We start from the raw sequence: 27,437 nt of genomic DNA, 5'->3' as shown, positions 1-27,437 counted from the left end.
ATTAACACACTTGGGTCTGCTTTCCAATGGGTTTCTTTTTCTGCTTTTCTGAAGGTATGCCACAGGCAGAACAACAGGCGTGGTGTTAGATTCAGGCGATGGAGTCACACATGCAGTTCCTATATATGAAGGGTTTGCAATGCCACATTCCATCATGAGGATTGATATTGCAGGACGTGATGTATCTCGCTATTTACGTCTGTTCCTTAGAAAAGAAGGATATGACTTTCATACATCATCAGAATTTGAGATTGTGAAAACAATCAAAGAGGTAGATAGAATCTTATACTTTTATTGCACATAAAATTGACTTATTGCTGATAATTATTGATATTATTACTGATAATTTGTTTAAAGTGGTGGGAATGAGTTCTCATTTGGTAATGTAAAACAATAAATTTATGTCTTCCTTAATCACTACAAAGATTACCTTCTTTAATTGAAAATATTTTTTTTTTATACGCCATGTAGGCAATAATAACAAATGATGTATATGATTTTCTCAGAAGGGGTATGTCCAATGTGGGGGGCTAGCAATATGCGAGTCACGACTCTGTATTGGTGGATAGCGGGACCACAGCTATCTTCCTGGAGTTGGCCTTTTAATTAGCCATCACTCAGCCCAACATCCAATTAAGACAGTGGGCTGGCTCTTCCACGCAGCCAGCCCAATCAGGGGCCAGGCAGCTCTGTAACTTTAGCAGCAGGGACAGCTGGCTGCTGCTGAGGCTACAAGGTGAATGAGGAGCCCTTGCAGAGGAGTGGAAATTATTTTCCTCTGCCAGACAGGTAGGCCCCAACAGTCGGAGGTGTAGCCATTCTAATGGCAGTGTCAGTGCTGCTTGGGTCTCGTTATTTGGGCCATGGAACCTCTGACGTCAATGGCACCCACCTGGGATTCTGCAGAGTGTCCATCTCCTTGCAGATGGGCGATCCCTCCACATAATGAGGGTGATATGCCAGCAACCCCTCAAACTAACCCGTTGAATGCCCCTTAATTATTTAAATCGGAGAGGGGGGGGTCTTGCAAAATGTTGCCATATGACTGCAAACCGTTGCCATATGACTGCAAACCTGAGGGGTATGATAGCAAAGTGGTTATGTTACTGGACTAGTAATCCAGAGGCCTGAACCATAGATCTGGAGCCATAAGTTCAAGTCCTACCGTGACAGCTGTGGAATTTAAATTCAGTTAAATAAATAAAACTAGAATGGAAAGCTAGTATCATTAATGATTAATAATCTATTATTGTCACAAGTAGGCTTACATTAACACTGCAATGAAGTTACTGTGAAAAGCCCCTAGTCACCACATTCCGGCGCCTGTTCGGGTACACTGAGGGATAATTCAGAATGTCTAAATTACCTAACAGCTCTTCTTTCGGGACTTGTGGGAGGAAACCGGAGCACCCGGAGGAAACCCACGCGGTGACACGGAGAACGTGCAGACTCCGCACAGACAGTGACGCAAGCCAGAAATCGAACCTGGGACCCTGGTGCTGTGAAGCAACGGTGCTAACCACTGTGCTACCGTGCCTCCCACCTGGTTCACTGGTGTCCTAACCTGGTCTTGTCTATATGTGACTTCAAACTCATAGCAATCTAATTGGCTGTTAACAGCCCCCTGAAATGACCATTCAAACCCTCAGTTTTATAGGGATGGGCAATAAATGCTTCCCTTGATTGAATTAAAAACTGTGAATGCTTAGAAGGCTTAGAATGCTTAGAAGGTAGTGTGACAGTGCCAATCCAGAAAGGAAGGCCTAATGCCCTTCTAGCTTTACCAATTGGTTACCTTTATGCAGAATCCTGAATTCAATTATCACGTTAAAGAATGTCTCACCTATAATTGTCATCTTTCTTTGAGGAAATTATTTAAAATTACTGTTTTAATTTTTGATGTTCATTGTGCCTTTCTGGGAAATGACCTGGTCTTTGTGCTTTGCAGCGTGCCTGTTACCTGTCAATAAATCCACAAAAAGATGAAACTCTGGAGACTGAGAAAGCCCAGTACATCTTGCCTGATGGAAGCACAATTGAAGTAAGGTTCAATCTCAACTCATGCATGGTTGCTAATGCTGCTTGTTCAAGTTAAGTCATAACAGACGGACAAGGGGAAGCACAGTGTCAATCTGGACAAGGAGAGCGGAGGTTCAACCTGGCAAAAGGCAGAGGAATGGATTTCCAGATAGTGGGGGCAGGAACCCTTGAGAGAACAGTCAGATGCTATAAGGGGGGGGACTCTCTTTTTTGTTGTCTAGGTGAGCTAGGATGAGGTGAGTGACCTTCCTCATCAATATGATATCCTATGATCTTGTGGCCATCAGGCATTATTTTATGGTGGCTTTTTCCTCAACCCTTTGGAAGTGGAGGAATTTAGTGCCATAATACACAACATGATTAGGTTTCCTTCCTTCCTGTACCTACTGTGCCAAAGGGGAAACAGATTTCTGTTAGGATATAAGAACGGAAGAAATGGGAGGAATCGGCCAAACGCCCCTCTAGCCTGCTCTGCAATTCAGTAAGATCGTGGCTGATCCTCTAAGTCAACTCCACTTTATCACCCTACTCCCTTGACTCCTTCATTCACAAAAATCAGTCTATAATGTGAAGACATCCAAGTCTCATGGACAGTGCACAATGTCAAATGAAGAATGATTTGATAAATTGGGGAAATGATTGGCGGTGTATAAGTTAACTAATGGCACCAAGGAAGTGAATCTGGAATAATGTTTTTCGGTGTGTTGAGCCAGCAAAATAAGTGGGCATCGTTTCAAGGTCGTTAAAGGCAGATTTAGGATTGAGGTTAGGAATGGTTTCTTTCCGCAGTCTGATTAACATAGAGATTGAGTTTCCAGAAAGTATAGTTGATGCTGGGAGACTGGATTCATTTGCTGGGACTCTCGTGCAGGTAACTAAAATAGCATACTGAGTAAGTAGAGCAGTCCCCAAAAGCCATAAGCTTAATTTAAAAAAAACGATATAAACAAATTAGTTAATAATGAATCCAAAAAGCACTCCGTTGTTCTGTATTTAACATACATATATCATGGAACCTTGGGAACAGCAGTATCAAAACATTTTATCTTTCTTGAATGCCACAGATCATTGCAGGCCAAATATAAAGTTTAAATCCAAGTTCCCATTATATTGCAAATATCTCAGGTTGCTGATGCCAACAGATCTGTGTGTTCTGAATTAGGATTTATCAGCCATAGAATCAATAGTCCATTCCGAACTCCCAGGTCCATTAAATTCAAATTAGACAGACAATTAAGTTATACGCGCAAACAAGATGAGTTTCGTAGAGTCTGGCCAGAATGCTAGAGTGTGATGGCCATATTTTGCGTGGACCTGCTTCAAAACTCTCAAATTTGAACAATGAATGTGTTTCTACCAACACAATCGTATTAAGTTAATCTTTCCTCTACACCCTAGCTATGACTGTAACATTACATATTGCAGTCTGTCCTTCCCTTTGTACAGTATGCGTTGTCTGTACAGCATGCAAGAAACAATACTTTTCACTGTATACTAATACATGTGACAATAAAAAATCAAATCAATCAGTTTCTGAGCGCATTTTCATGTTTCAAATATGTTAAATAGCGATATAAATAATAGCATTCTGGCCAGTTTGAATGTCTAGAGAAATGCTTCATCTGGCTTGATTTATATTTTTTTCTTGATTGGTGTCCTGTGACAACCAAGAACATTTACAGTCGTATTTCTTTCCTCTTTGCAGATCGGCCCTGCGAGGTTCCGTGCACCTGAGCTGCTCTTTCGACCTGATCTGATTGGTGAAGAGTGCGAAGGAATCCATGAAGTCTTAGTCTTTGCAATTCAGAAATCTGACATGGATCTTAGGCGAACGCTCTTCTCTAACATTGTGCTGTCGGGAGGATCAACTTTATTCAAAGGTACCCATTTAATGTATTAACTGAACCGTTTGGAACTTGCAAACTGAGATTGGCTCTATCATACCTGGACACTTGTACAATACAATCTATATTAATTACCTCCCCGTGTTAAAATGCTACAACCATCATTTGCAAGTTTCATGTTCTGTATTCATCAACATTTTTATCAGAAAGCACAATGTGTTTTTATTCTGTATAAATAGTGGTAGCACAGTGTTGTAGCACTAGGGCATTACAGCAGTCACATAACATTGGAAGCAAATGCGATTTCACCAAATTCTTGATCTCAGCCATGCGATTGTGTGGATCAGGTGCTTTTCTACGGCAAGAGAAAGTCTCTAGCCAGCTGCAGTTAAATACCTGGTACCAAGTTCGGACTGCATAAATGGATGGCTTATAGAAGCTGTTAATAAGGATGTACAATTTAATTATTATATATTTTTTAATTCTAGGCTGCACATAACTCTGGGAAAAGTCCCAGTTAACAAGCAACAGTTCATAACATCACAGTGGCATGGCTGGGCGCTGCTTATTTATGGCCCCCGGAAGACTTGCTTCATTGTGTCTGAGCCTCCACTCATGACCCAGTTGGGTGTGGTATGTTGGTGGAGCTGGGATTTATTGCTGTTTCCCTTCTCTTGCTATGAGGATTACTATCAGGAGGCAGGCTACCCCAACCGCCTGCCTGGACAGGGACAACAGCACGTGACAAATCACAACCAGAGAATTTCATGATGCACATCATGCACCCGAGTGTTGGGAGGTGGCCAGTCTAAAAAAAATGTGGCATTCAGGTGTGACAAGTAAATTCAGAGCCCCCTATATTTGGTAATAGGTTACTTTTAGATCTTTCAGTGTATTCATCCTTGTCCTGATAATACTGCATAAAGCCTTTTGTGAGGGCTACGAAGAGTCCAACACAAGTTTGTGAGTCAAATGAAACGTAACTTTATTTACACAGCACAGTACTTTGTTTCTGGTCTTCTCTCTGGGCGGTACCTAACTGGCTGGCTCCATATATATATATTTATATTATATACAAGACAGAAACAGTTAACGATTGCCGCACCCCCTTATCGAAGGAGCTCATATTCTCCAATTGTCCAGATAACCAATTGTCCTTACCCAATAGGATCTGTGCAGGTTACAACAGGCACATTGAAAATTAAAGTGCCAGTGGGAACCTTCAATATCACACTGCCCAATGTCCTTTGTATTAATTGGGAGGAAGCAAGAGTTCTACAGTAGTATATACAAGAGTTCACGCTGCAGATGATAGTTATAATTATGGTGACAACTGAATATCTCTTTGTTCCACTTTTATCATTTGAAATGGAAATATTTTAGACATTTTAAATGGTCCCCTCAATAGTGTCTGTTAGCCGCAGGTGCATGACCATGATTTTCAGTGTTCTCACTACTGATGACAAACTATATCAGCAATGTTTAATTACATGTTTGGTTTGACATGATGAAAAGATCGCACTGCATTGATCCAAACTTGCAATATAACAGGGACATTCATCATATTGGGATTTACAATTAGACAACTTAATATAAGTCTGGAAATCCTGCTGACAGTGTTAAAGGAAAAAAAACGCATTGCATTTGTCTGTTATTTTAATATCTGCGTTTATCCGTTTATTTTACCATTGCTAATCTAGTGGATAAACAAATATCAGACAAGCGCTTTAAACGATTGTTTGTTCTTTTCCATATCAGTTGGGAGTCAAAAAATATTTTTTATCCGAGAAAAAAAAATTGTCATTGGTAAAATGAAATTTAAATTCAGTTCAATGTGAATCCGATAAGGAAAATCTTTTTGGGAAAAGTCAAAACAGTGAAAATGAACTGCAGTGATATGGTAAAAATAGAATTGATTTATGCTACCCAGGCAGGTGCCAAGTTCAATTCCTGTTCAATGCTGAGCTAGCTGATCTCTGTCAGATCTATAAGAGCTTCTATGATTGACATTGGTGTGCTTGTGAAGTGGAGGGGTAAATGTCCGGTGTCTGATGTCTGTCCTGTGATTTCTGCTGAAAATCTGTCATTTCTAAATGTTTTTGATATTGGGTGTGCCCGAGATGGAGCCACAGTCAAATAATTTGCCTGCTGTCAATGTCTGTGCTGATGAAGGGGGCGAGGAGCTGGAAGAAGCACTAGTTTCCTCAACCCACTTTTCTCCCCACTCCATAAGAAATGTTGCATTGGCAATGCACTTTTTCTGAAAGGTCTTTTGTTGTAATTGAGCTGTAATTCATGCTTCGAAATCTACATAGGTATCATTTAATCCTCTCATTCTTTGATTGGTCTTGATTTTGGAGTCAAATGTGAACCATAGCACCCCTACAGTGCAGAAGGAGGCCATTTGGCCCATCGTGTCTGCACCGACCCTCCGAGCGAGCACCCTACCTAGGCCCACACCCCCACCCTATCCCCATAACCTCATCTGCAAATCTTTGGACACCAAGGGGCGATTTAACATGGCCAATCCCCCGGGGGCAGCACAGTGGCACAGAGGTCCCAGGTTCGGTCCCGGCTCTGGGTCACTGTCCGTGTGGAGTTTGCACATTCTCCCCGTGTTTGCCTGGGTTTCGCCCCCACAACCCAAAAGATGTGCCGGCTGGGTGGATTGGCCACGCTAAATTGCTCCTTAATTGGAAAAATGAATTGGGTGCTCTAAATTTTAAAAATAACATGGCCAGTCCACCTAACCTGCGCATCTTTGGAACGAACAGTGCTAGGCATTTGTTATACTTACACTTGCCTACAGATCTTTTGCAATGGAACTTGTCATTATGAGAGAACTAAGTTGCACAGCACCCTCAGCAGCAGATCTGGGACTGGGTGAATAAGGCAAGCAACATTGTATCTCCATTCCCAATCAGATTGAAAAACCCTCACTGACCCACATAATCCAAACCAGGAGTGTGAGTTAAATTCATTGTCAAATCATGTACAGAAAATAAATAAAGGAATGAAAGATATGGGGCGAAATTCTCCCCCAACGGCGCGATGTCCGCCGACTGGGACCCAAAACGGCGCCAATCAGACGGGCATCGCGCTGCCCCAAAGGTGCGGAATGCTCCGCATCTTTGGGGGCCGAGCCCCGACATTGAGGGGCTAGGCTGGCGGCGGAGGGATTTCCGCCCCGCCAGCTGGCGGAAACGGCGTTTGTTGCCCCGCCAGCTGGCGCGGAAATGACATCCCCGAGCGGCGCATGCGCGGGAGTGTCAGCGGCCGCTGACAGTTTCCCGCGCTTGCGCAGTGGGGAGAGTCTCTTCCGCCTCCGCCATGGTGGAGGCCGTTGCGGAGGCGGAAGGGAAAGAGTGCCCCCACGGCACAGGCCCGCCCGCGGATCGGTGGGCCCCGATCGCAGGCCAGGCCACCGTGGGGGCACCCCCCGGGGTCAGATCGCCCCGCGCCCCCCCAGGACCCTGGAGCCCGCCCACGCCGCCTTGTCCCGCCGGTAAATACCTACTTTAATTTACGCCGGCGGGACAGGCAATTTCTCGGCGGTACTTCGGCCCATCCGGGCCGGAGAATTGAGCGGGGGAGCCCGCCAACCAGCGCGGCCCGATTCCCGCCCCCGCCCAATCTCCGGTATCGGAGACTTCGGCAACTGGCGGGGGCGGGATTCATGGCGGCCAACGGCCATTCTCCGACCCGCTGGGGGGTCGGAGAATGACGCCCCTGATTTTGAGAGCTGTAGGAAAAAGAAGTTTTAATATTTCTGACAATAATTCAGAATTAAATACGAGAGTTTTTTTTAGCAGTAATTAAAACTTTAGCATACTGTTTTTTTTTTAAAAATCACTTTTGACTCCCTGATGAGACATAAAATGAAATAGTAAATTATTTTGAACTCTCTTTTACTTTCATTTTTAGAACTGGTGGCACAGTGGTGAGCACTGCTGCCTCACAGCTCCAGAGTCCGGGGCTCAATTCCGGCCTCGGGTGACTGTCTATGTGGAGCTTGCACGTTCTCCCCGTGTCTGCATGGGTTTCCTCCCACAGTCCAAAGATGTCCAGGTTAGGTGGATTGGCCGTGCTAAATTGTCCCTTAGTGTGCAAAAGGTCGGATTATGGGGGTAGGGTGGAGGCGTGTGCTTAGGTGGGGTGCTCTTTACAAGTGCCTCTGCAGACTCGATGGGCCAAATGGCCTCCTTCTGTAGATTCTCTGATTTAGACTAGGGGACTCTTTGCACAGTGGAATGACTCATTGGGTGGGATTTTCCGGTCGAGCTCACCCAGAGACTGGAAATTCCTGCCCGAGGTCAACGGACCTTAAAAAGATGTGCCAAATTTTACGCCTGCTCGTGATCATTCCTGCGGTAGGCAGGACTGGAACATTTACCCCATTGTCCTTCCACCTTTGGGACCTGAGTTCGGATCCATTCAAGTCCAGTGGGCTACTTCTCTTTACTTTATAGTTAAAAGTGTAATGGTTTGGGGTAACACATCCCAAGTCCCATTGAATATAACCCCACATATCCACAATTCAGACCAAAGCAAGTCTAAATTGGCAAACTCCCAATCCGGTGGATTCACGGATTGCGGGGAAAAGATGCAGAACTATCGCAGTGATACACAAAGAAATATTTTTCTGTTTGAAATTTGAGGGGTAATGAGGAGAAATTTCCTTTGGTTTCTATGTGATAGCAAGGTTGAAAATCTTTCAGCTATGTTTACTACTATTTCTTTTTTAAAATAAATTTAGAATACCCAATTAATTTTTCTCCAATTAAGGGGCAATTTAGCGTGGCCAATCCACCTAGCCTGCACATTTTTGGGTTGTGGGGGCGAAACCCACACAGACATGGGGGAGAATGTGCAAACTCCACACGGACAGTGACCCAGGGATGGGATTCGAACCCGGGTCCTCAGCGCCGCAGTCCCAGTGCTATCCACTGATGTTTACTGCTATTTCTTGCTTATTCTTAAAACAGTTCCGGAAGATTGCGCAGATATTGACCAGAGGAAGTCTCTCCCCATTATTAGGGGAGAAAAGAAGGATTGCTACTGTGCATTTGGCTGTTGTGTACACAATAAAAAAGTTAACCCGATTTGAAGTTTCCACTCCCAATCCTGCCCCTTAGTGTCCAAAGATGTGCAGATTAACTGGAATTAAGCGGAAACGGGGATCGGGAGTGGGAGTGAGCCTAGGTAGGGTGCTCTTTTGGAGGATCTGTGCAGACTCGATGAGCCAAATAGCATCCTTCAGTGCTGTTGGGGTTCTATGGTTCTCTTAATCCCATATCCCTTAATCTTCCCCAATGCTCTTCTGTGTGATACCTTATCAAAGACTTTCTGAAAATCCTAGGTTGCTCATAACTCTGGGGAAAGTGCATCAAATGCATTTCTCCCATCTACCCAAAGAAAAGTCGTGGTTATGGAAGGTTTAATTGGCCAATTGAAACCCATGTCTCTAGCGTCTTGGTTCTCCCATTATATCAAGCAGCTCCACTGTGTTTTCGTCTCTACAACCCTGCCTAGCAGATTGTTACAAATACTTATTACAGTTGGAGTAAAACGGTTCTTCCAAGCATCTGTATTAAAACTATTTCTCACCAGCAAATGTTGAGGTGATTCTCTTCGACCTCACCTTCAGGCATTTCCCTGAACTTTTTTAACCAAAATTCTTGCCCTGTCTCATACTCCAGATGTTTTATTAAGGCACTATACAAGTGTAGGTTGTTAATGTTTACGTGTCTATTTGCTGCATCATCTAGATTGTGGGCTTACCTTACTATCCATTTATACCATCTAATAGTTTGGATATCTCAGTGAGATCTCCCTTTCAGCACTTTGTGTAGATTATAGAGTCAAAGTTTCTGTAGTCCTGCCTCGGAGCTCCCCTCTCTTTTAATCTGCCCTTTCGGAGTTAAATGTTGCTTTCACTTTAGTACAATATTTTTTTTTTAAATTAACTAAGGACGTAACAATTATTCAGCATAATCCCCCATCATCTCTGCAGATTTTGCATTTTATTACCTAATTGTGGGGATTTGTTCTGCTGTTAATAACACCCAGGAGGACTTTGACAGAGGTATGGTGTTTTTTGGTTATGGTATCAATTGACTCAATAATTAATGTCTCGACAGAAACAATGCAAATAAAAAAATTGCACTAGAACGTGAGCTAAAATCCAGAGTTGAAGAACCTACCACTTATGGGCTTCAATGATTGGAAACAGTATTCCTTTAAAAGTTCAATGTAACTCTTAACTTCTTTCCCTCTTTACATTACTTTTAATCAGTTGGTCTGTTTAAAATTAATGGTCAGAAAATCCTGCTGGGGCTTACTGACCTCTTGTCCCTTCTCCCCCCTTTCTCTCCTCCCTCCCTTCCTACATTCCCAAGAGTCCTCGCCAGCTAAAAATTAACAAAATCTGCCCAACTGTTGGAAAGGAGAGTGTTTATTTTCTACAGAGGCGGAAGGGGGGGGGGGAAGCAGTGGAGAATGTTCTACTTAGATTGTCATCGCTTCCCGCAAGAGTGTGAAACATGAATATACCCACATCGGAACATAGAACATACAGTGCAGAAGGAGGCCATTCGGCCCATTGAGTCTGCACCGACCCACTTAAGCTCTCAGTTCCACCCTATCCCAATAACCCCTCCTAACCTTTTTGGTCACTAAGGGCAATTTAGCATGGCCAATCCACCCAACCTGCATGTCTTTGGACCGCGGGAGGAAACCGGAGCACCCGGAGGAAACCACGCACACACGGGAGAACATGCAGACTCCGCACAGACAGCGACCCAGCGGGGAACCGAACCTGGGACCCCGGCGCCGCGAAGCCACAGCGCTACCCACTTGTGCCACTGCGCTGCCTAGTGCTGCCTTTACTTACTCTTCATCATTTTCCTGATACAACTCACAATGGAACAGATCATTTATACAGCACAGAAACAGATATTTGGCCGAAATAGTCCATGCTGCGGTTCATGGTCTACCCAAACCACCTCCTTTTTTTGATTTAAACCGAACATCATTACTTTCAGCTCCCTTCTTCCTAATGTGCTTATCTGGTTTCCCCTTACACACATTTATACTATGCACTTCAACCACTCCGTGGTAGTAAGTTCCATATTTGTACCACTCTTTGGGTGAAGAAGTCTCTTCTGAATTCCCTATCGGATTTTTTGGTAACTATCTTATATTGTTGGCCTTTAGTTATGCTCTTCCCCACAAGAGGAAACATTCGCTCTGCATCCACGTCATTAAAATCTTTCACAATTTTAAAGGTCTCCACTAGGTCACTCCAATGCCTGTCAATTCTTTGCTGTATATACCCAAAACTCATGTATTTCTGGTATCATCCTTCTAAATCTTCTCTGCGCCCTCTCCAGTGCCTCTATATCCTTTTTATAACATGAGTAGTCGGAATGCTTGTTCTGAGTAGCTTTTTCAAAGTCATACTGAGCCTTTTAAAGAATAACAGAGCGGACACTTTTTTATTTCTTACATTTATTCCTCTCTCTTCAGCACGCAAATCACCTGACTTTAATGCATTCAACAGAAAATGCTACAGGAACAGACTGCACCACTTATATGTGGCTCTGTTGCACCAGTGATTCGCTTCCATTGAAATTGTAGTTGTGAAGTCTCATACCTTCCACTGTGTGCCACTAGAACCTTTATGTGAATTATGCAGCAATTTAGTTTGCAGTGTAACTGGGGTTTTACAACACTGTGTTACTGAGGAACAGTCCTTCTATAGCAGTGCACTGCCCCCTAGTGAATAAACCAACATATGGAGAGTTTACAGAAAGGGGAATGTCCATTTGTCTGAAAGATTGGTTCTCTTAAATGCTTGATATGTTTTTCAAACCGGCCAAATAGAAGGCTGAATATTATCCTCCAGCAGTCCTCACGTTTGAGTGTGTCTTGAATGTTCAGTTCAAAATCGATTTACATTTGTTTAGCTTCCTTGATGCGCCAGGGAAAGTCTCGGCAATAAATACAACTCATTTTGTCAATGTGAAGGAAATTGAGTTCTGGATCTGTTTTAATTTTTCTCATACCCCAGGCAGATTGTGAAATTATAGTAACCATTAGGTAGTTCTTAAGCAGTCATCTGCCATAATAGGGAACACCCTTACCCACAGTTTATTAATGGCAACTGGTGAATAATTGAAGTTCCACTGGGAACACGCAGCACATTGAGCAACTGTCCAGGGCAGCAAAGAAGCTCTCTTTATGTTATGTTCTTTTCAGTTTTTCTTTGGTGTTTTGTTCTTCGAGTTGACAAGATTTGAAAAGATACAGGATGTAAGGACGGCCATTTGGGAAAAGCGTTTCCAATTTCCAGCCAATAAGTATCCTCTTTCATTCTTGTTTAATCTGTTGAGTAGAACTGGTGTTTAATGTAATGTAACCGGCGTTAGCTGTAGCTCACTCTTGTGGGTGCAGCACTATTGGAGGCGCAATGTTAATCCGAGGCCTCAACTTCTCTCTCCGTTGAATGCAAAAGATCCCGTGGCACAATTGTGAAGAGCAGGGGAGTTCCCCCTCGTGTCCCAGACAACGTTAATCCCTCAACCAACATTAATGAAACAGAATATCTGGGTATCATTCTGTACCTGTTTGTGGGAGCTTCCTGTGTGCAAATTACCTGTACTATCGGCAAATTCCCGATATTACCATAACGACTTCACTTCAAAATATGCTTCATTGATAGGCAGCACGGTGGCCTAGTGGTTAGCACAGCTGCCTCATGGCGCTGAGGTCCCAGGTTCGATCCTGGCTCTGGGTCACTGTCCGTGTGGAGTTTTCACATTCTCCTCGTGCCTGCGTGGGCTTCGTCCGCACAACCCAAAAATGTGCAGAGTAGGTGGATTGGCCACGCTAAATTGCCCCTTAATTGGAAAAGATAATTGGATAATCTAAATTTAGAATTTTAAAAAATGTGTTTCATTGGCTGTAAAGTGCTTTTGAATATCCTGAGGTTGTGAAAGGTGCTATATAAATGTAGATTCTCCCTATCAACAGCAGTTGAAACTAATAACTATTAACTGACCAACTAATATCTTCCCATAGACATTCAGGATTTGGGAGGAATAGAATTCGCAGCTCTGATCTTTTGACCCTGTGGAGCATGTAATGTGACTGGATCATAGCACAGTGGTTAGCACAGTTGTTTCACAGCTCCAGGGTCCCAGGTTTGATTCCTGGCTTTGGTCACTGTCTGAGTGGAGTCTGCACGTTCTCCCTGTGTCTGTGTGGGTTTCCACCGGGTGCTCCGGTTTCCTCCCACAGTCCAAAGATGTGTAGGTTAGGTGGATTGGCCATGTTAAATTGCCCTTAGTGTCCAAAAAAGGTTGGTGGGGTTACTGGGTAACAGGGATAGGTTGGAAGTGTGGGTTTAAGTGGGGTGCTCTTTCAAGGGCCGGTGCAGACTCGATGGGCCGAATAACCTTCTGCACTGTAAATTCTATAAAACAAACGCTATTCTGTACCAGCACAAGTGAAACCTCTCCATCACAATTCTTTAAATACCAGCGCTAAGGTTTTTGATTATGAGGCAGGTTTCTTGTTGCAAGAAATCACTTATTTTTTTTAGATGTTCGGATTTCTTCCGCCTGTTTAGTAGATTATGGATGCATTCAATCTCAAGCTGAGATGTGAAACGGGTCTGGATCTAAATGAGTTTCACAATCTGCAACATTTAATTTCCAAAACACATGTTGAATTCGGCTCGGTCACCAACATTTGTTTGGAAAATCTACTGAGGACTGATGCACATGATGTAGTGCTTTTAGTTTTCACTGGCCTTCATCGCCAACTGCTTTTAATTTGCTGTGTTTTTTTATCCCCAGGATTTGGTGATAGACTGCTGAGTGAAGTAAAGAAATTGGCTCCAAAAGATATAAAAATAAAGGTATTGTTATGTGGCACGGGCTAATTGATGGGAGCATACAGAACAGACTTCACTGAGACAGAATTATCACCAGATGTGGGGTGTGAAGAGCTATAGTCGAGGTAGCTGTGGGAGTCGGTGGGTTTGTAATGGATACTAGTGGACAGTCTATCCCCAGAAATTGAAATATAAAGGTCAAGGAAGGGAAGTGTCGGAGATGAACCATGTGAAGGTGATATAGGAGTGGGCATTGGAAGTGAAATTAATAGGAAAAATTTCCAGATTCAGATGGGAACATGAAGTGGCACCGAAACAGTCGTTGATGTACCGAGTTGTGGGATGGGGCCGGAGTAGGACTGGAACAAGGAATGTTCTACATACCCCATAAAGAGACAGGCAAAACCGGGACCCATGCGGGTACCATAGCCACACCGTTGGTTTGTAGGAAGTGAGACAGACTTTACTGATGCCTGGTTTGAGTAAGAGACCCATATAGAATAGGAGAATAGCTTTCCGTTTCTGTATCTTTCCAGCCCTCTTTTTTTTCCAGATCATAATCTGCCTTCCCAATTTGGCTACCAAAGTGGATAACCTCGTATTTATCAAAATTATGCAGCATCTGCCATTCATTTGCCCACTCACTCAACTTGTCCAAATCACACTGAAGGATCTCTACATCCTCCACACAGCTCACCCCCCACCCCACCCAAGTTTGTGTCATCTGTAAATTTGGAGATATTACATTTTGTTCCCTTATCCAAATCATTAATATATATTGTGAATAGCTGGGGTCCCAGCACTGATCCCTGCGGTACCCCACTAGTCACTGCCTACCATTTGGAAAAAGACCCATTAATTCCTACTCTTTGTTTCCTGTCTGCCAACCAGTTTTCTATCCATCTTAATACACTACCCCTAATCCCATGCACTTTAATTTTACACACTAATCTCTTATGTAGGACTCTGTTAAAAGCCTTCTGAAAGTCCTAATAAACCACATCCACTGGCTCCCCCTCATCAACTCTACTAGTTATATCCTCGAAGAATTCTAGTAGATTTGTCAAGCATGATGTCCCTTTCATAAATCCATGCTGACTCTGTCCGATCCTGCCACTGTTTTTTTTTTAAATTTATAGAGTACCCAATTAATTTTTTCCAATTAAGGGGCAATTTAGCGTGGCCAATCCACCTAGCCTGCACATCTTTGGGTTGTGGGGGCGAAAGCCACGCAAACACGGGGAGAATGTGCAAACTCCACACGGACAGTGACCCAGAGCCGGGATCGAATCTGGGACCTCGGCGCCGTGAGGCAGCAGGGCTAATGCCACTGTGCTGCCCCTCTGCCACTGTTTTCTAAGTGCTCTGCTGTAAAATCTTTGATCATGTATTCTAGAATTTTTCCCACTACCAACGTCAGGCTGACTGGTCTATAATTCCTTGTTTTCTCTCTACCTTTTAAATAGTGGAGTTACATTAGCTACCCTCCAATCTGTAGGAACAGTTTCAGAGTCTATAGAATCTTGGAAATGCATCCACTATTTCTAGAGCCACTTCCTTTAAGTACTCTGGGATGAAGATTATCAGGCCCTGGGAATCTATCAGCCTTCAATCCCATCAATTTCCCCAACACCATTTCTCTACTGATATTGATCACCTTCAGTTTCTCCCTCTCCCTAACCTGCATTCCCCAACATTTCTGGTTCTCATTTGTGTCCTCATTTGTGAAGACAGAACCATATTTAGTTGCGCAGCCAACTTTGTCCCCATTATAAATTCCTCTGTTTCTGACTGTAAGGGACTTACATTTGTCTTCATCATCTTTTTCTCTTCACATAATCTTTATTATTGTCACATTAACACTGCAATGAAGTTACTGTGAAAATCCCCAAGTCGCCACACTCCGGCGCCTGTTCGGGTACACTGAGGAAGAATTCAGAATGTCCAATTCACCTAGCAAGCACAACTTTTGGGACTTGTGGGAGGAAACCGGAGCACCCGGAGGAAACCCACGCAGACATGAGGAGAATGGGCAGATTCCGCACAGACAGTGACCCAAGCCGGGAATCGAACCTGCGACCCTGGCGCTGTGAAGCAACGGTGCTAACCACTGTGCTACCGGCCGCCCCATGGTAACTTCATTGCAGTGTTAATGTAAGCCTACTTGTGACCAATAATAAAGATTATTATATACCTACAGAAATGTTTACAGTCAGTTAAGGTACTTGGCTAATTCAGCTTCTCAAGTCTGTCCCATCATTCGATTGGACCTTGGCTAATCTGTTTGAATCTTTAACCCCGAAGGCGGGTTTTGACCCTGCAGTCTCTGGTTTATTAATTCAGTAAAATAAGCACTCCATTATAATATGCCCATCTCATGCAAACACTATTTGGACTCAACCACACACCAAGGTTTTCTCATTTTAGATTCAGAACAAAGATAGAACTGTCACTGTTGTACATATCAACAAATTAGGAGTATAGTTTTCTTTTAGATAAAAGTTTTAAACATTTAATTTCCAGGGTATTGTAAAATCTAATGCAGAGAGGACTCTAGAATCATACGTGCCGATGCAGTTTCCCTAGTCCACGTTAAAACTTGTATTTTGGAATAGTTTCTAGAAAATTATTGAGAACAGGCATGTTTGAGCCCCTAAAAGATGTGTTGCAGTTTACATTTTAAATTACATTTTCTGAAAAGCTAGACCTTGTAGATAAAATGTAAACGTCTGAGCTAGAATGTGATAGTTTATCCTTTGTGTACCTGTTTCATTATAGATCTCTGCTCCTCAGGAAAGGCTATACTCCACATGGATAGGGTAAGTGTTCATATGAGAGATAACACAGGAAAATACAGTTTGGTCATGTTCCTGCCTGGTCAGGGCACTGTTTTCTTTGACAAAATAGTGAATGTTGGTAGGAGTTCACTATGTTGCCTTCTGAAAGGAAGTCTGTTAGTTCCATCTTTTATAACATTCTGGTACTTACCATGGTTGTTGCAGTTGATGGTTGATTAATGGGAGAGAAGTCTGCCGATTCTTCAACCCATCTAATAACCATTTTCTTTCTTCGTAATAGCCTTCTTCTGCAAACATGTCTTCCTGCTCTGGTTTGCTTGCTACACATCACAGAACAAACCTCTAAAAACATAACTCATCTTGTCATCTAGTACTTTATAATGCTATTCATATAAAAATCAGTGGGGTGTTTGATTGCTATGGAAACACTGAGCTGTATAACATCCACTGCTCTGGCTCTGCTTTTGAAGAGACATTGGGGATAATTTTAACCCAGAACAGGTGGGTTTGGATCAGGTTGGATGTAGAAATGTTCAAAATCTCAATCCTACTTCTAATTTTAACAGAGGCAGAACAGGAAACTTGCAACCAGTTCACTCCCAGGAGACGGAAGGTCATTTAGGTATTATAATGAGGACACGTGCCTCAAATTTAATCCTTGTTTTCAATTTTACCCTGGCTGACTGGGTTTCCAGGAGCTTGGGGAAACCTGGCAACTGAAGGGAGGTGGGGACTGCAGGATCCGGTAGGCAAGGATAGTTCAAGTGCCTTTTTGCTTACCTGCTGGAACCAGTTTATCTGCTCCCCCATCGTCTTCTTGGGCAGTTCCTCAGGGTCGAGGATGACTTGCTTCCACCCCGGGGCGGTGGGTGAATATTCCAATCCTGGATCCGCTCACTCTGCCACAGGTTTGGTGTTTGATGAGGTGGGATGCTCCGGATTATGCACCCTTCTTCCGCTGTTTACGCTTGGCCTCCACGTGCTCCACCCTGTGATGCTCGAGGTGATTGGCGCCTTCGTGGATGCTTCTCCAGTTTATGCGTTCTAAGGCAGACGATTCCCATGCGTTGATGTGGATGTTGCATTTATTTAGGGAAGCTTTCAGAGTGCCCTTGTAGCGTTTCCTCTGCCCTCCTAGTGATCGCTTGCCATTGTGAAGCTCGGAGCAGAGCACTTGTTTTGGGATTCTTGTGTGGGTCATGCGGATAATGTGGCCCACCCATCGCAGCTAGTCGAGCGTGACCAGTACCTCGATACTTTAAAGCAAGGATGAGAGTTTTAAAATCAAGCTGCTGCTGGAACAGTGTTCTTCAAACTTTTTTCCCGGAGATCCATTTTTACCAACCCGGCCGACCTTTACGACCCAACCCGGCCGACCTTCGCGACCCACGCCGGCCAACCTGAGCGACCCACCATTTTCTCTTGCCTTGTTTGCTGCTGACAAAAATGGAGGAAATGGTTTTGGGTCCCTTTGGCCCTCGTACACGCTCCTCCAATGGAACCTGTTGGATGAAGGTGAAGCTTTCCAGTGTCGGAAAGTATGGAGTCTCCATCTGTCCAAAGTTCTGCACTTTTTTCCGGTAAAATTTCCGGCTTGCAGCCGGCGTTATTAACAACCGGCTGTTGGCGCTTCCGGTTGCGGCAGGGATGAGCTAGCCGCACGTTTCGGCGGCTCCAGCTCCGACTGAGCTTCGGGCTCTTTTGAGAGCCCCAACGGGGACTTTGCCGGCCGAAAAACCCGGTGCGAGGCGCGAGGGAAGGGAGTCCCCCCCCCCGAACGACGGAGGGAAAAACCGGCGGCGGCGGCTGCAGCCCGAAGAATCTGCAATCAGAAGGTCAGAGGGAGTGGAGAACAAAATGGCGGCGGAGGGATCGCAGGTGACATGGGGGCCTGAGCAGGACGAGGTGGTGAGACGGTGCGTGGATCTGCTGAAGAAGGAGGCAATGACCCCGTTGTTACAGGCAATTGAGGGGCTTAAGGAGACTTTAAAGACCCAGGAGACGGAACTTCGCGTGGTGGAGCAGAAGGTGTCAGGTATTGAGGACGAGGTCCTGGGCCTGGCGGTCAAGACTCAGACGAACGAGGCACTTCATAAAAAGTGTGCTGACAGGATTGAGGCCCTTGAAAATGGAGCGCGAAGGAAGAACTTTAGGATACTAGGTCTCCCGGAGGGTGTGGAAGGAGTGGACTGTGGAGCGTACGCAAGTAAGTTGCTGAGCTCACTGATGGGTGCTGAGGCCCCTGCGGGCCCCATGGAGGTGGAGTGGGCAAATCGGATCCCGGCGAGAAGACCAAAAGCGGGAGAACCACCGAGGGCGATAATTGTGCGATTCTACCGCCTTAAGGGCAGAGAAGAGGTCCTAAGATGGGCTAAAAAGGTGCGGAGTAGCAGATGGGAGAATGCTGTGGTAAGGATCTACCAGGATTGGAGTGCGGAGGTGGCGAGAAGGAGGGCGAGCTTCAACCGAGCCAAAGAGGTTTTGCACAAAAAGAAGGTGAAGTTTGGGATGCTGCAGCCGGCAAGACTATGGGTCACGCATCAGGAGAGACACTATTATTTCGAGACGGCGGAGGAAGCATGGTCCTTCATCAATGAAGAGAAACTGGACCGGAACTGAGGGACTGATGCTGCAGGGAACTGTTATTGTTGTTATTATTGTTTTTGTTAATGGGATGGTGAAAGTTAATCGAGAAGTAAACAGGGAAGGGGGGGGGATACTGGGGAAATGTGGGCCCTGGTGAGGGGGGAGAGGCGGGACATAGTCGGAGAATGGGGAAGGAGAGGGGGAGGAGAAAGGGAGCTGCGCCATAAGAGGCGGGTCAGGTAAAGGGATGTTCCCGCGCCAGAAAGAATAAGGCGGGAAAACAGGCGCAAGGCGGATGGGAGTTCCCTCACACCGGGGGGGTCGAGGAGCGAGCAGGTGTAGCCGGGGTCAGTTGAAGTCAGCTGACTTACGGAAGTGATATGGGGGGAGCAATCAAGCTAGATAGGGATCTAGCGGGGGGGGGGGGGGGGGGGAGGGGACAACTGGGTTGCTGCTGCGGAAATCCAAAAGGAAATGGCTAAAGAGAGGGTGGTCGGGGGCGGAATGCGACGCTGGGGGAGCGAGCGGGAGCGCGGAGGCGGGATATGGGACTGGCCTAGAGAAGGTAATGGCTAGTCGACAAGGGAGGGGGGCAGGTAGCCCCCCAGTGAGGCTGATCACGTGGAACGTGAGAGGCCTGAATGGACCGATAAAAAGGGCCCGAGCGCTCGCGCATTTGAAAGGACTAAGGGCAGACGTGGTTATGCTCCAAGAGACGCACCTAAAGGTGGCGGACCAAGTTAGGCTAAGGAAAGGATGGGTGGGACAGGTGTTCCACTCAGGACTGGACGCAAAGAACAGAGGGGTGGCCATTTTGGTGGGGAAACAGGTAGCATTTGAAGCAAAGACCATCGCAGCAGATAGTGGAGGTAGATATGTAATGGTGAGTGGTAGGCTGGAGGGAATGGAGGTCGTGTTGGCTAATGTGTATGCCCCAAATTGGGACGATGCGGGGTTCATGAGACGGATGCTGGGGCGTATTCCGGACCTGGAGGCAGGAAATTTGATTTTAGGAGGGGACTTCAATACGGTGCTGGACCCGGGGCTAGATAGATCCAGCTCAAGGACTGGAAGAAGGCCGACAGTGGCCAAGGTACTTAAGGGGTTTATGGACCAAATGGGGGGAGTGGATCCATGGCGATTTCTTAGACCCAGGACTAGGGAGTATTCCTTCTTCTCCCACGTCCATAAAGTGTACTCCCGGATAGATTTTTTTGTTTTTGGAAGGTCGTTGATCTCTAGGGTGGAAGAAGCTGAATACTCAGCCATAGCGGTTTCGGATCATGCCCCACATTGGGTGGACCTGGAAGTAGGAGAGGACAGGGAGCAGAGAACACTCTGGCGATTAGATGTGGGACTGATGGCGGATGAGGGAGTGTGTGCAAGAGTGAGGGGGTGTATCGAGAGATACCTGGAGGTCAATGACGACGGCGAGGTCCCTGTGGGAGTGGTCTGGGAAGCACTAAAAGCGGTGGTCAGAGGAGAGCTGATTTCTATTGGGGCCCACAAAAGGAAACCAGAGGCCAAGGAAAGGGATAGATTACTGGGGGAGATTTTAAGGGTGGACAGGGAATTTGCAGAGACCCCGGAGGAGGAGCTGTACAGGGAGAGGAGACGACTCCAGACCGAGTTTGACCTTCTGACCACCAGAAAGGCGGAGGTACTGTGGAGGAAGGCACAGGGGAGGAGGTATGAATATGGGGAAAAGGCTAGCCGCCTGTTGGCGCACCAACTGCGAAAGAGGGCAGCAGCGAGGGAGATAGGAGGAATTAGGGATGAAAGGGGAGACACTGTGTGAAGGGCAGGAAAGATAAATGAGGTGTTTAAGACCTTTTATGAAGAACTGTATAGGTCTCAGCCCCCAGAGGGAGAGGAGGGGATGCGGCAGTTCCTGGACCAATTGAGGTTCCCGAAAGTGGAGGAGCAGGCGGTGGCAGGCCTGGGGGCGCCGATTGAGGTGGACGAGGTTATTAAGGGACTGGGAAGCATGCAAGCAGGGAAGGCCCCGGGGCCGGACGGGTTCCCGGTGGAATTCTACAGAAAATAAGTGGACTTGTTGGCCCCGTTGTTGGCGAGGACGTTCAATGAGGCCAGGGAAGGGGGGACACTACCCCCGACAATGTCGGAGGCGACGATATCGCTAATTTTGAAGAGGGACAAAGATCCGTTGCAGTGTGGGTCTTATAGACCTATTTCACTATTGAACGTGGACGCCAAACTGCTAGCAAAGGTGCTGGCATCGAGGATAGATGTGTCCCAGGGGTGGTGCACGAAGACCAGACAGGGTTCGTAAAAGGGAGACAATTGAATGTTAACGTGCGACGGCTATTAGGGGTGATAATGATGCCCTCAGTGGAGGGGGAGGCAGAGATAGTGGCGGCAATGGACGCAGAGAAGGCATTTGATAGGGTGGAGTGGGAGTATTTATGGGAAGTGTTAAGGAGGTTTGGGTTTGTGAACGGGTTTATTCGCTGGGTTAGACTACTTTATGGGGCACCAACGGCAAGCGTAGTTACAGGTCGACATAGATCGGAGTATTTCCGATTATATAGGGGAACAAGACAGGGATGCCCGCTGTCTCCATTGTTGTTTGCGTTGGCAATTGAACCTCTGGCCATGGCGTTGAGAGACTCCAGGAAATGGAAAGGGGTGACTAGAGGGGGAGAAGAACACCGAGTCTCGTTATACGCGGATGACCTATTGCTATACGTGTCGGACCCAGCGGGGGGGATGATAGAGGTTATGCGAATCTTGAGGAGGTTCGGGGAATTTTCGGGGTATAGGTTAAACATGGGGAAGAGTGAATTATATGTGATACATCCAGGGGACCAGAGTAGAGAGATAGAAGGCTTACCGCTAAGGAAAGTGGAAAGAAACTTCCGATACTTGGGGATTCAGATCGCTAGGAGCTGGGGAACCTTGCACAGACTTAATCTGACACGGCTGGTAGAACAAATGGAGGAGGACTTTAAGAGGTGGGACATGCAGCCTTTATCGCTGGCGGGCAGGGTGCAAGCAATTAAGATGATGGTCCTCCCGAGGTTCTTATTTGTATTTCAATGTCTCCCTATTTTAATCACCAGGACCTTTTTTAATAAAATAGATAGGAGCATTACGAGCTTTGTGTGGGCAGGGAAAGTTCCGAGAGTAAGGAGGGGGTTCCTTCAGCGCAGTAGGGACAGAGGAGGACTGGCACTACCGAACTTGGGAGATTATTATTGGGCCGCCAATGTGGCAATGATACGTAGATGGATGATGGAGGGTGAGGGAGCGGCGTGGAAAAGGCTGGAGAGAAGGTCCTGTAAAGGGACGAGTCTAGAGGCGCTGGTGACGGCGCCGCTACTGTTCTCACCGAAAAAGTACACCACGAACCCGGTGGTGGCGGCAACACTGAACATATGGGGACAGTGGAGGCGACAGAGAGGGGTGCGGGGAGCCCTGGTGGGGTCCCCTATCAGGAACAATCATAGGTTTGCCCCAGGAAGAATGGATGGAGGATTTCAGAGCTGGTACCAGTTGGGAATTAGGAAGGTGGGAGATTTATTCATAGATGGGACTTTTGCGAGCTTGGGAGCACTGGAGGAAAAGTATAAGTTACCCCGGGGGAATTTCTTGAGATATATGCAGGTGAGGGCGTTTACTAGACAACAGGTGAGGGAATTTCCGCGGCTCCCGACACAGGGGATACAGGACAGGGTGCTTTCAGGGGTGTGGGTCGGAGAGGGCAAGGTGTCAGAGATTTACCGAGAGATGAGGGAAGAGGGGGAGGAGTCGGTGGGCGAACTAAAAAGAAAGTGGGAAGAAGAATTAGGGGAGGAGATAGAGGAGGGTATGTGGGCTGATGCCCTAAGCAGGGTAAATTCCTCTTCCTCGTGCGCCAGGCTTAGCCTGATTCAATTTAAGGTGCTACATAGAGCACACATAACGGGGGCAAGATTGAGCAGGTTCTTTGGAGTGGAGGACAAATGTGGGAGGTGTGGCGGGAGCCCGGCAAACCACGCACATATGTTTTGGGCGTGCCCGGCACTGGAAGGGTATTGGAAGGGAGTGACGGGAGTGATTTCACAGGTGGTGAAGGCCCGGGTCAAACCAGGCTGGGGGTTAGCTCTATTTGGAGTTGCGGGAGAGCCGGGAGTGCAGGAGGCGAAAGAGGCCGATGTCGTGGCCTTTGCGTCCCTCGTAGCCCGGAGCAGGATCCTACTCATGTGGAAGGAGGCGAAACCCCCCGGACTGGAGGCCTGGGTAAACGATATGGCGGGGTTTATTAAACTGGAGCAGATAAAGTTTGCCCTGAGAGGATCGGCTCAAGGGTTCACCAAGCAGTGGCAGCCATTTCTCGACTACCTAGGGGAACGTTAGAGGGAAGACAGATGACCAGCAGCAGCAGCCCGGGGGGGGGGGGGGGGGGGGGAGAGGGGGGGGAGGAGGCTTAGTTGAGTATAGGTCAATAGAGTACGAGGTTTTGTCACTTGTATATTATTATTATTATTACTATTGTTAAAAAGTTTAAAAAATTCTGTTTTGTTATTGTTATCGTTTCGTTTGTTTTGTAAGCGGGAAAAATGTTGCTCAGGGAAAAAAAATTTCAATAAAATATTTAAAATTAAAAAAAACAACCGGCTGTTGCGCGCAGATTTACGCGATTGGGAGCGCCGCGACGGATGGCTCCACGACTCTCCCGACACCCGCTCGCGACCCACCCACGGGGCGCGCCCCTGAGTTTGACAATGCTTGTTCTAAAGGGTAAATTAGTAAGTAGAGAAGGATATCTTTGTTGTCTTATGTTCTTTAAATATCTTATTATTTTCACAGGGGTTCTATTCTGGCATCACTTGACACGTTTAAGAAAATGTGGGTGTCCAAGAAAGAGTACGAGGAAGATGGGGCCAGGGCAATCCACAGGAAGACATTCTAAAGCACTGGTCGGAGTTGGTCCATATACAAACTCACTCTGATGTAAACCTTGCTTGTCTGGGTATGCTGTATGCCTGTGAGAAGGTGAATGTGTGTAATATGAGAGCATAGAGGAGGTACAAAGACTGGTTTTGGGACACATGATCAAAATAAGAGGTTTTGGTCATTTTCATTGTTTCTGCAACAACACCCCCCACCCCCGCCCCTCCCCTGCCCAAACATCCCTTTACTCTTCCCTCACAGTTGTGTTGTCATTCGCTGTTAACATATTGGTTGTAGGAGCCAGCTACATACACTAAAATATGCCAAGTGTATTTGGCTCCATCCACTGTCTGTAATTTCTTTGAACTTTTGATCAGAAGCCAGAGTTAGCAGTGAGAGAAAATGAAAGCTCCTGAGGCAATTGAGTGGATGTTAAAAGTGCAGTATGAATGATAATTTTTAACAGGCTTTTGTTTCTATTGCTTTTGAGACTGGTAAGGAATTTGTAACCTATTGTGTGTAGACAAATTGCACGACCTGATGTTCCCGAATTTTTTTTAAAGAAATATATCAGCAGAGCTCTGTATGCTTTTTGTCCATGTCTAGTAACACTAACATATACTGGCTTGTGTGCCCACTAGAGGTACTACTTACCCCTGCAGGCTGCAAGCATTTTGTGATATTTAGTCAGGTGTTAATGGAGAGAAAGAACCTACGGGAAAACCCATCATAGAAAAAAAAAGACTTGTGGTAAAGCTGTGCAGCATGTAAGATAATTTTAAGTTATTTTTCTTCATTCTTCCCTCAAATGTTTTAAGCTAAGCCTCTACAAACAGGTCCGAAATCCTGGCGAAATCCCAGCTTAAATATTGGTTGCTGCATGCAAGAAATGAAACGTATTAAAAATAGAAACGTGTCGTTAATAATAGGCGAGAAGTAAATGCAAGGCCAATCGCAAACAGGTGTCATTCAATTCATTCAGATCGCCACCCCATGGTCCCATTGTGCACAACACTGGTTTGCTGACCCTCGCTTCCAGAAAAGGAATGCAAACAGTGGTTCGGGCTGCAGTTGTTTCAAATATTTATTTCCCAGCCATTGGCACTGCGGGGATGGGGTGGTGGTGGGAGAAAAGAGAAAGATATTGCAATTTGAGTTGATTAGAATCAGGAACAAAATTCAAACCTATGGCGGAGACCCTTCCTCTTAATAACTCTCATAATGTGTAGCATGAAAGAAACAACAAAAAAAAGTGTTCATTTTAAAATGAAAAGCTGACGTTAAGCCTTAGAACTGTTTGTAGTGTCGGTTGTATCACTACAGTCGAGCAGTGATGTTAAAAGTGCCAGTCATTGTTTTTTTTTAAAAGAAGTGCAGTTGTTAATGCAGCTGTAATGAAGGGAATTGCTGTTGTACCACTGATCGTGTTCTGCTCAGCATAACTATGACAACACAGTAAGACAGGCTCCTTTTTATTGTTTAGAGTTCATTTGAATGGTAGACGAAATCGTTTAAGAAATTTTTACCTTGTCACATATGCCTTGGCAAGTCACCAAAATTGACTGAACCCCCCCGGCATTAGCTTGTCATGGCTGCTGTAGATCTAGGTCTCCTGTACGATGGTGAAGAGTATGAATAGGTCCATTCTGACTGTAACTTTTATTATGTTATCATCCAATGTTTTACCATGCAGAAGTATTGCAAACTGTGCTGCCAGGTGATGCCACTGTACTTGAAAACCTTAAAATAAAGCTATTCAAAGCACTTGCAATTGCTTCCATTATTGTAACGGGAGATCAAGACTCCTACTGAAAAGAGTAAGCAGAAAGGTATCAAATTAAGCCACATGGACATCCAATAAAACTATAATTCATGCAATTTATAGCAGAATAATAGTGATTCTATAATCTGTATATGGCATAGATTGGATTTGGGGAGTAATTCCACCATTCTACAAGCACAACAGACTGCTTTTAGCAACTTTCCATTTTTTAATTTAGATTTTAGTGGAGAACATATTGTTTCAAAGGATGTGGATGTCACTTACTCAGCCAGCATTTGTTGCCCAATCCTAGCGCCCTTAAGATGATGGTGAGAGTCACCTTCTTGAACTGCCGCAGTCCATGTGGTGTATGTACACCCACAGTGCTGTTACGGAGTTCCAGGATTTTAACCTAGCAATTAGTCAGGTTTATAGGAGGCAGTGGTGTAGTTGTATTAATAGCTGGACTAGTAATCCAGAGACCTAGGGTAATGGTCTGGGGATCTGGGTTCAAATCTCACCAGGGCAGATGGTGGAATTTGAATTCAATAAAGGAAAAATCTGGAATTAAAAGTCGAATGACGACCATCGTCAATTGTCGTAAAAACCATCTGGTCACTAATGTCCTTTAGGGAAGAAAATCTGCCGCCCTTACCTGGCATGGCCTACATCTGACTCCAGGCCCACAGCAATGTGGTTGACTCTTGAATACCCTCAAGGGTGGGCAATAAATGCTGGCCCAGCGAGCAACATCCATATCCCATGAACAAATCAAAAAATAAATGGCTTGGAAGGGAACTTTCAGGTGGTGGCAATTGGGGATGCCGATCAAGCGGGCTGTTTTGTCCTGAATGGTGTGGAGTTTCTGTGGTGTTGGAGCTGCACTCATCCAAGCAAGTGGAGAGTATTCCATCACACTCCTGACTTTTGCCTTGGCAGGTCCAGTTCAGTTCAGTTTCGGGTCAGTAGAAACCCCCAGGATGGGAGGGGTTAATGCCATTGAATGTCAACAGTAGATGGCTGAATTTTCTTTTGTTGGAGGTCATTGCCTAGCGCTTGTATGGCACAAATGTTACTTGCCGCAGGGTCCTTCCAGCGGCCCCTGGAGCTGGAAGGGGCCCATAGAGTGTTGGCGAGGAGGCCCAAGGCTAACGAGCCTCCGCGGGCGGTGCTGGTGCGGTTCGATCGGGAGTGTATGCTCAGGTGAGCCAAGAAGGAGAGGAGCAGCAGGCGGGAGAACGCGGAGGTTCGAATATACCAGGACTGGAGTGCGGAGGTGGCGAAGAAGAAGGCCGGGTACAATCGAGCGAAGGCCGTGCTGCACAGGAAGGGGGTGAAGTTTGGCATGTTGCAGCCGGCGTGACTGTGGGTTACCTACAAGGACCGGCACCATTATTTTGAGTTCCCGGAGGAGGCGTGGGCCTTTGTTCAGGACGAGAAGCTGGACACAGACTGAGGGTCGGGATAGGCGATTGGGGACTGTGGTGGATATGTTATGCCTATTTTTGGTTCGGCGGGGGGGGGGGGGGGGGGCTCTGCATTGTTTTGGGTTTCTTTTTCTCTGTGTTTTTCTCTTTCGGGTTGGGGAGGGTGGATGGGGCGGGTTGGGCACT

At 45.9% G+C, this 27,437-nt stretch overlaps 1 protein-coding gene across 1 annotated transcript in view; it reads left to right on the top strand.

Annotated features, from left to right (window-relative positions):
• The window catches only part of LOC140393279 (alpha-centractin-like), a 70,463-nt gene extending 44,637 nt beyond the window's left edge, over positions 1-25,826 (top strand). The window contains 6 exon segments of the mRNA XM_072479576.1: positions 55-271; positions 1,949-2,041; positions 3,746-3,920; positions 13,745-13,806; positions 16,561-16,601; positions 23,979-25,826. Coding sequence (XP_072335677.1) covers positions 55-271; positions 1,949-2,041; positions 3,746-3,920; positions 13,745-13,806; positions 16,561-16,601; positions 23,979-24,081 — 691 coding nt within the window. The 3' untranslated portion in view covers positions 24,082-25,826.
• The last annotated feature ends 1,611 nt before the right edge of the window (positions 25,827-27,437 follow it).

Source organism: Scyliorhinus torazame, chromosome 16, assembly GCF_047496885.1.
Source record: "Scyliorhinus torazame isolate Kashiwa2021f chromosome 16, sScyTor2.1, whole genome shotgun sequence".
Taxonomy (NCBI): Eukaryota; Metazoa; Chordata; class Chondrichthyes; order Carcharhiniformes; family Scyliorhinidae; genus Scyliorhinus; species Scyliorhinus torazame.
The sequence above is the reverse complement of the archived record's forward strand: the minus strand, read 5'-3'. Positions and strand labels throughout refer to the sequence as shown.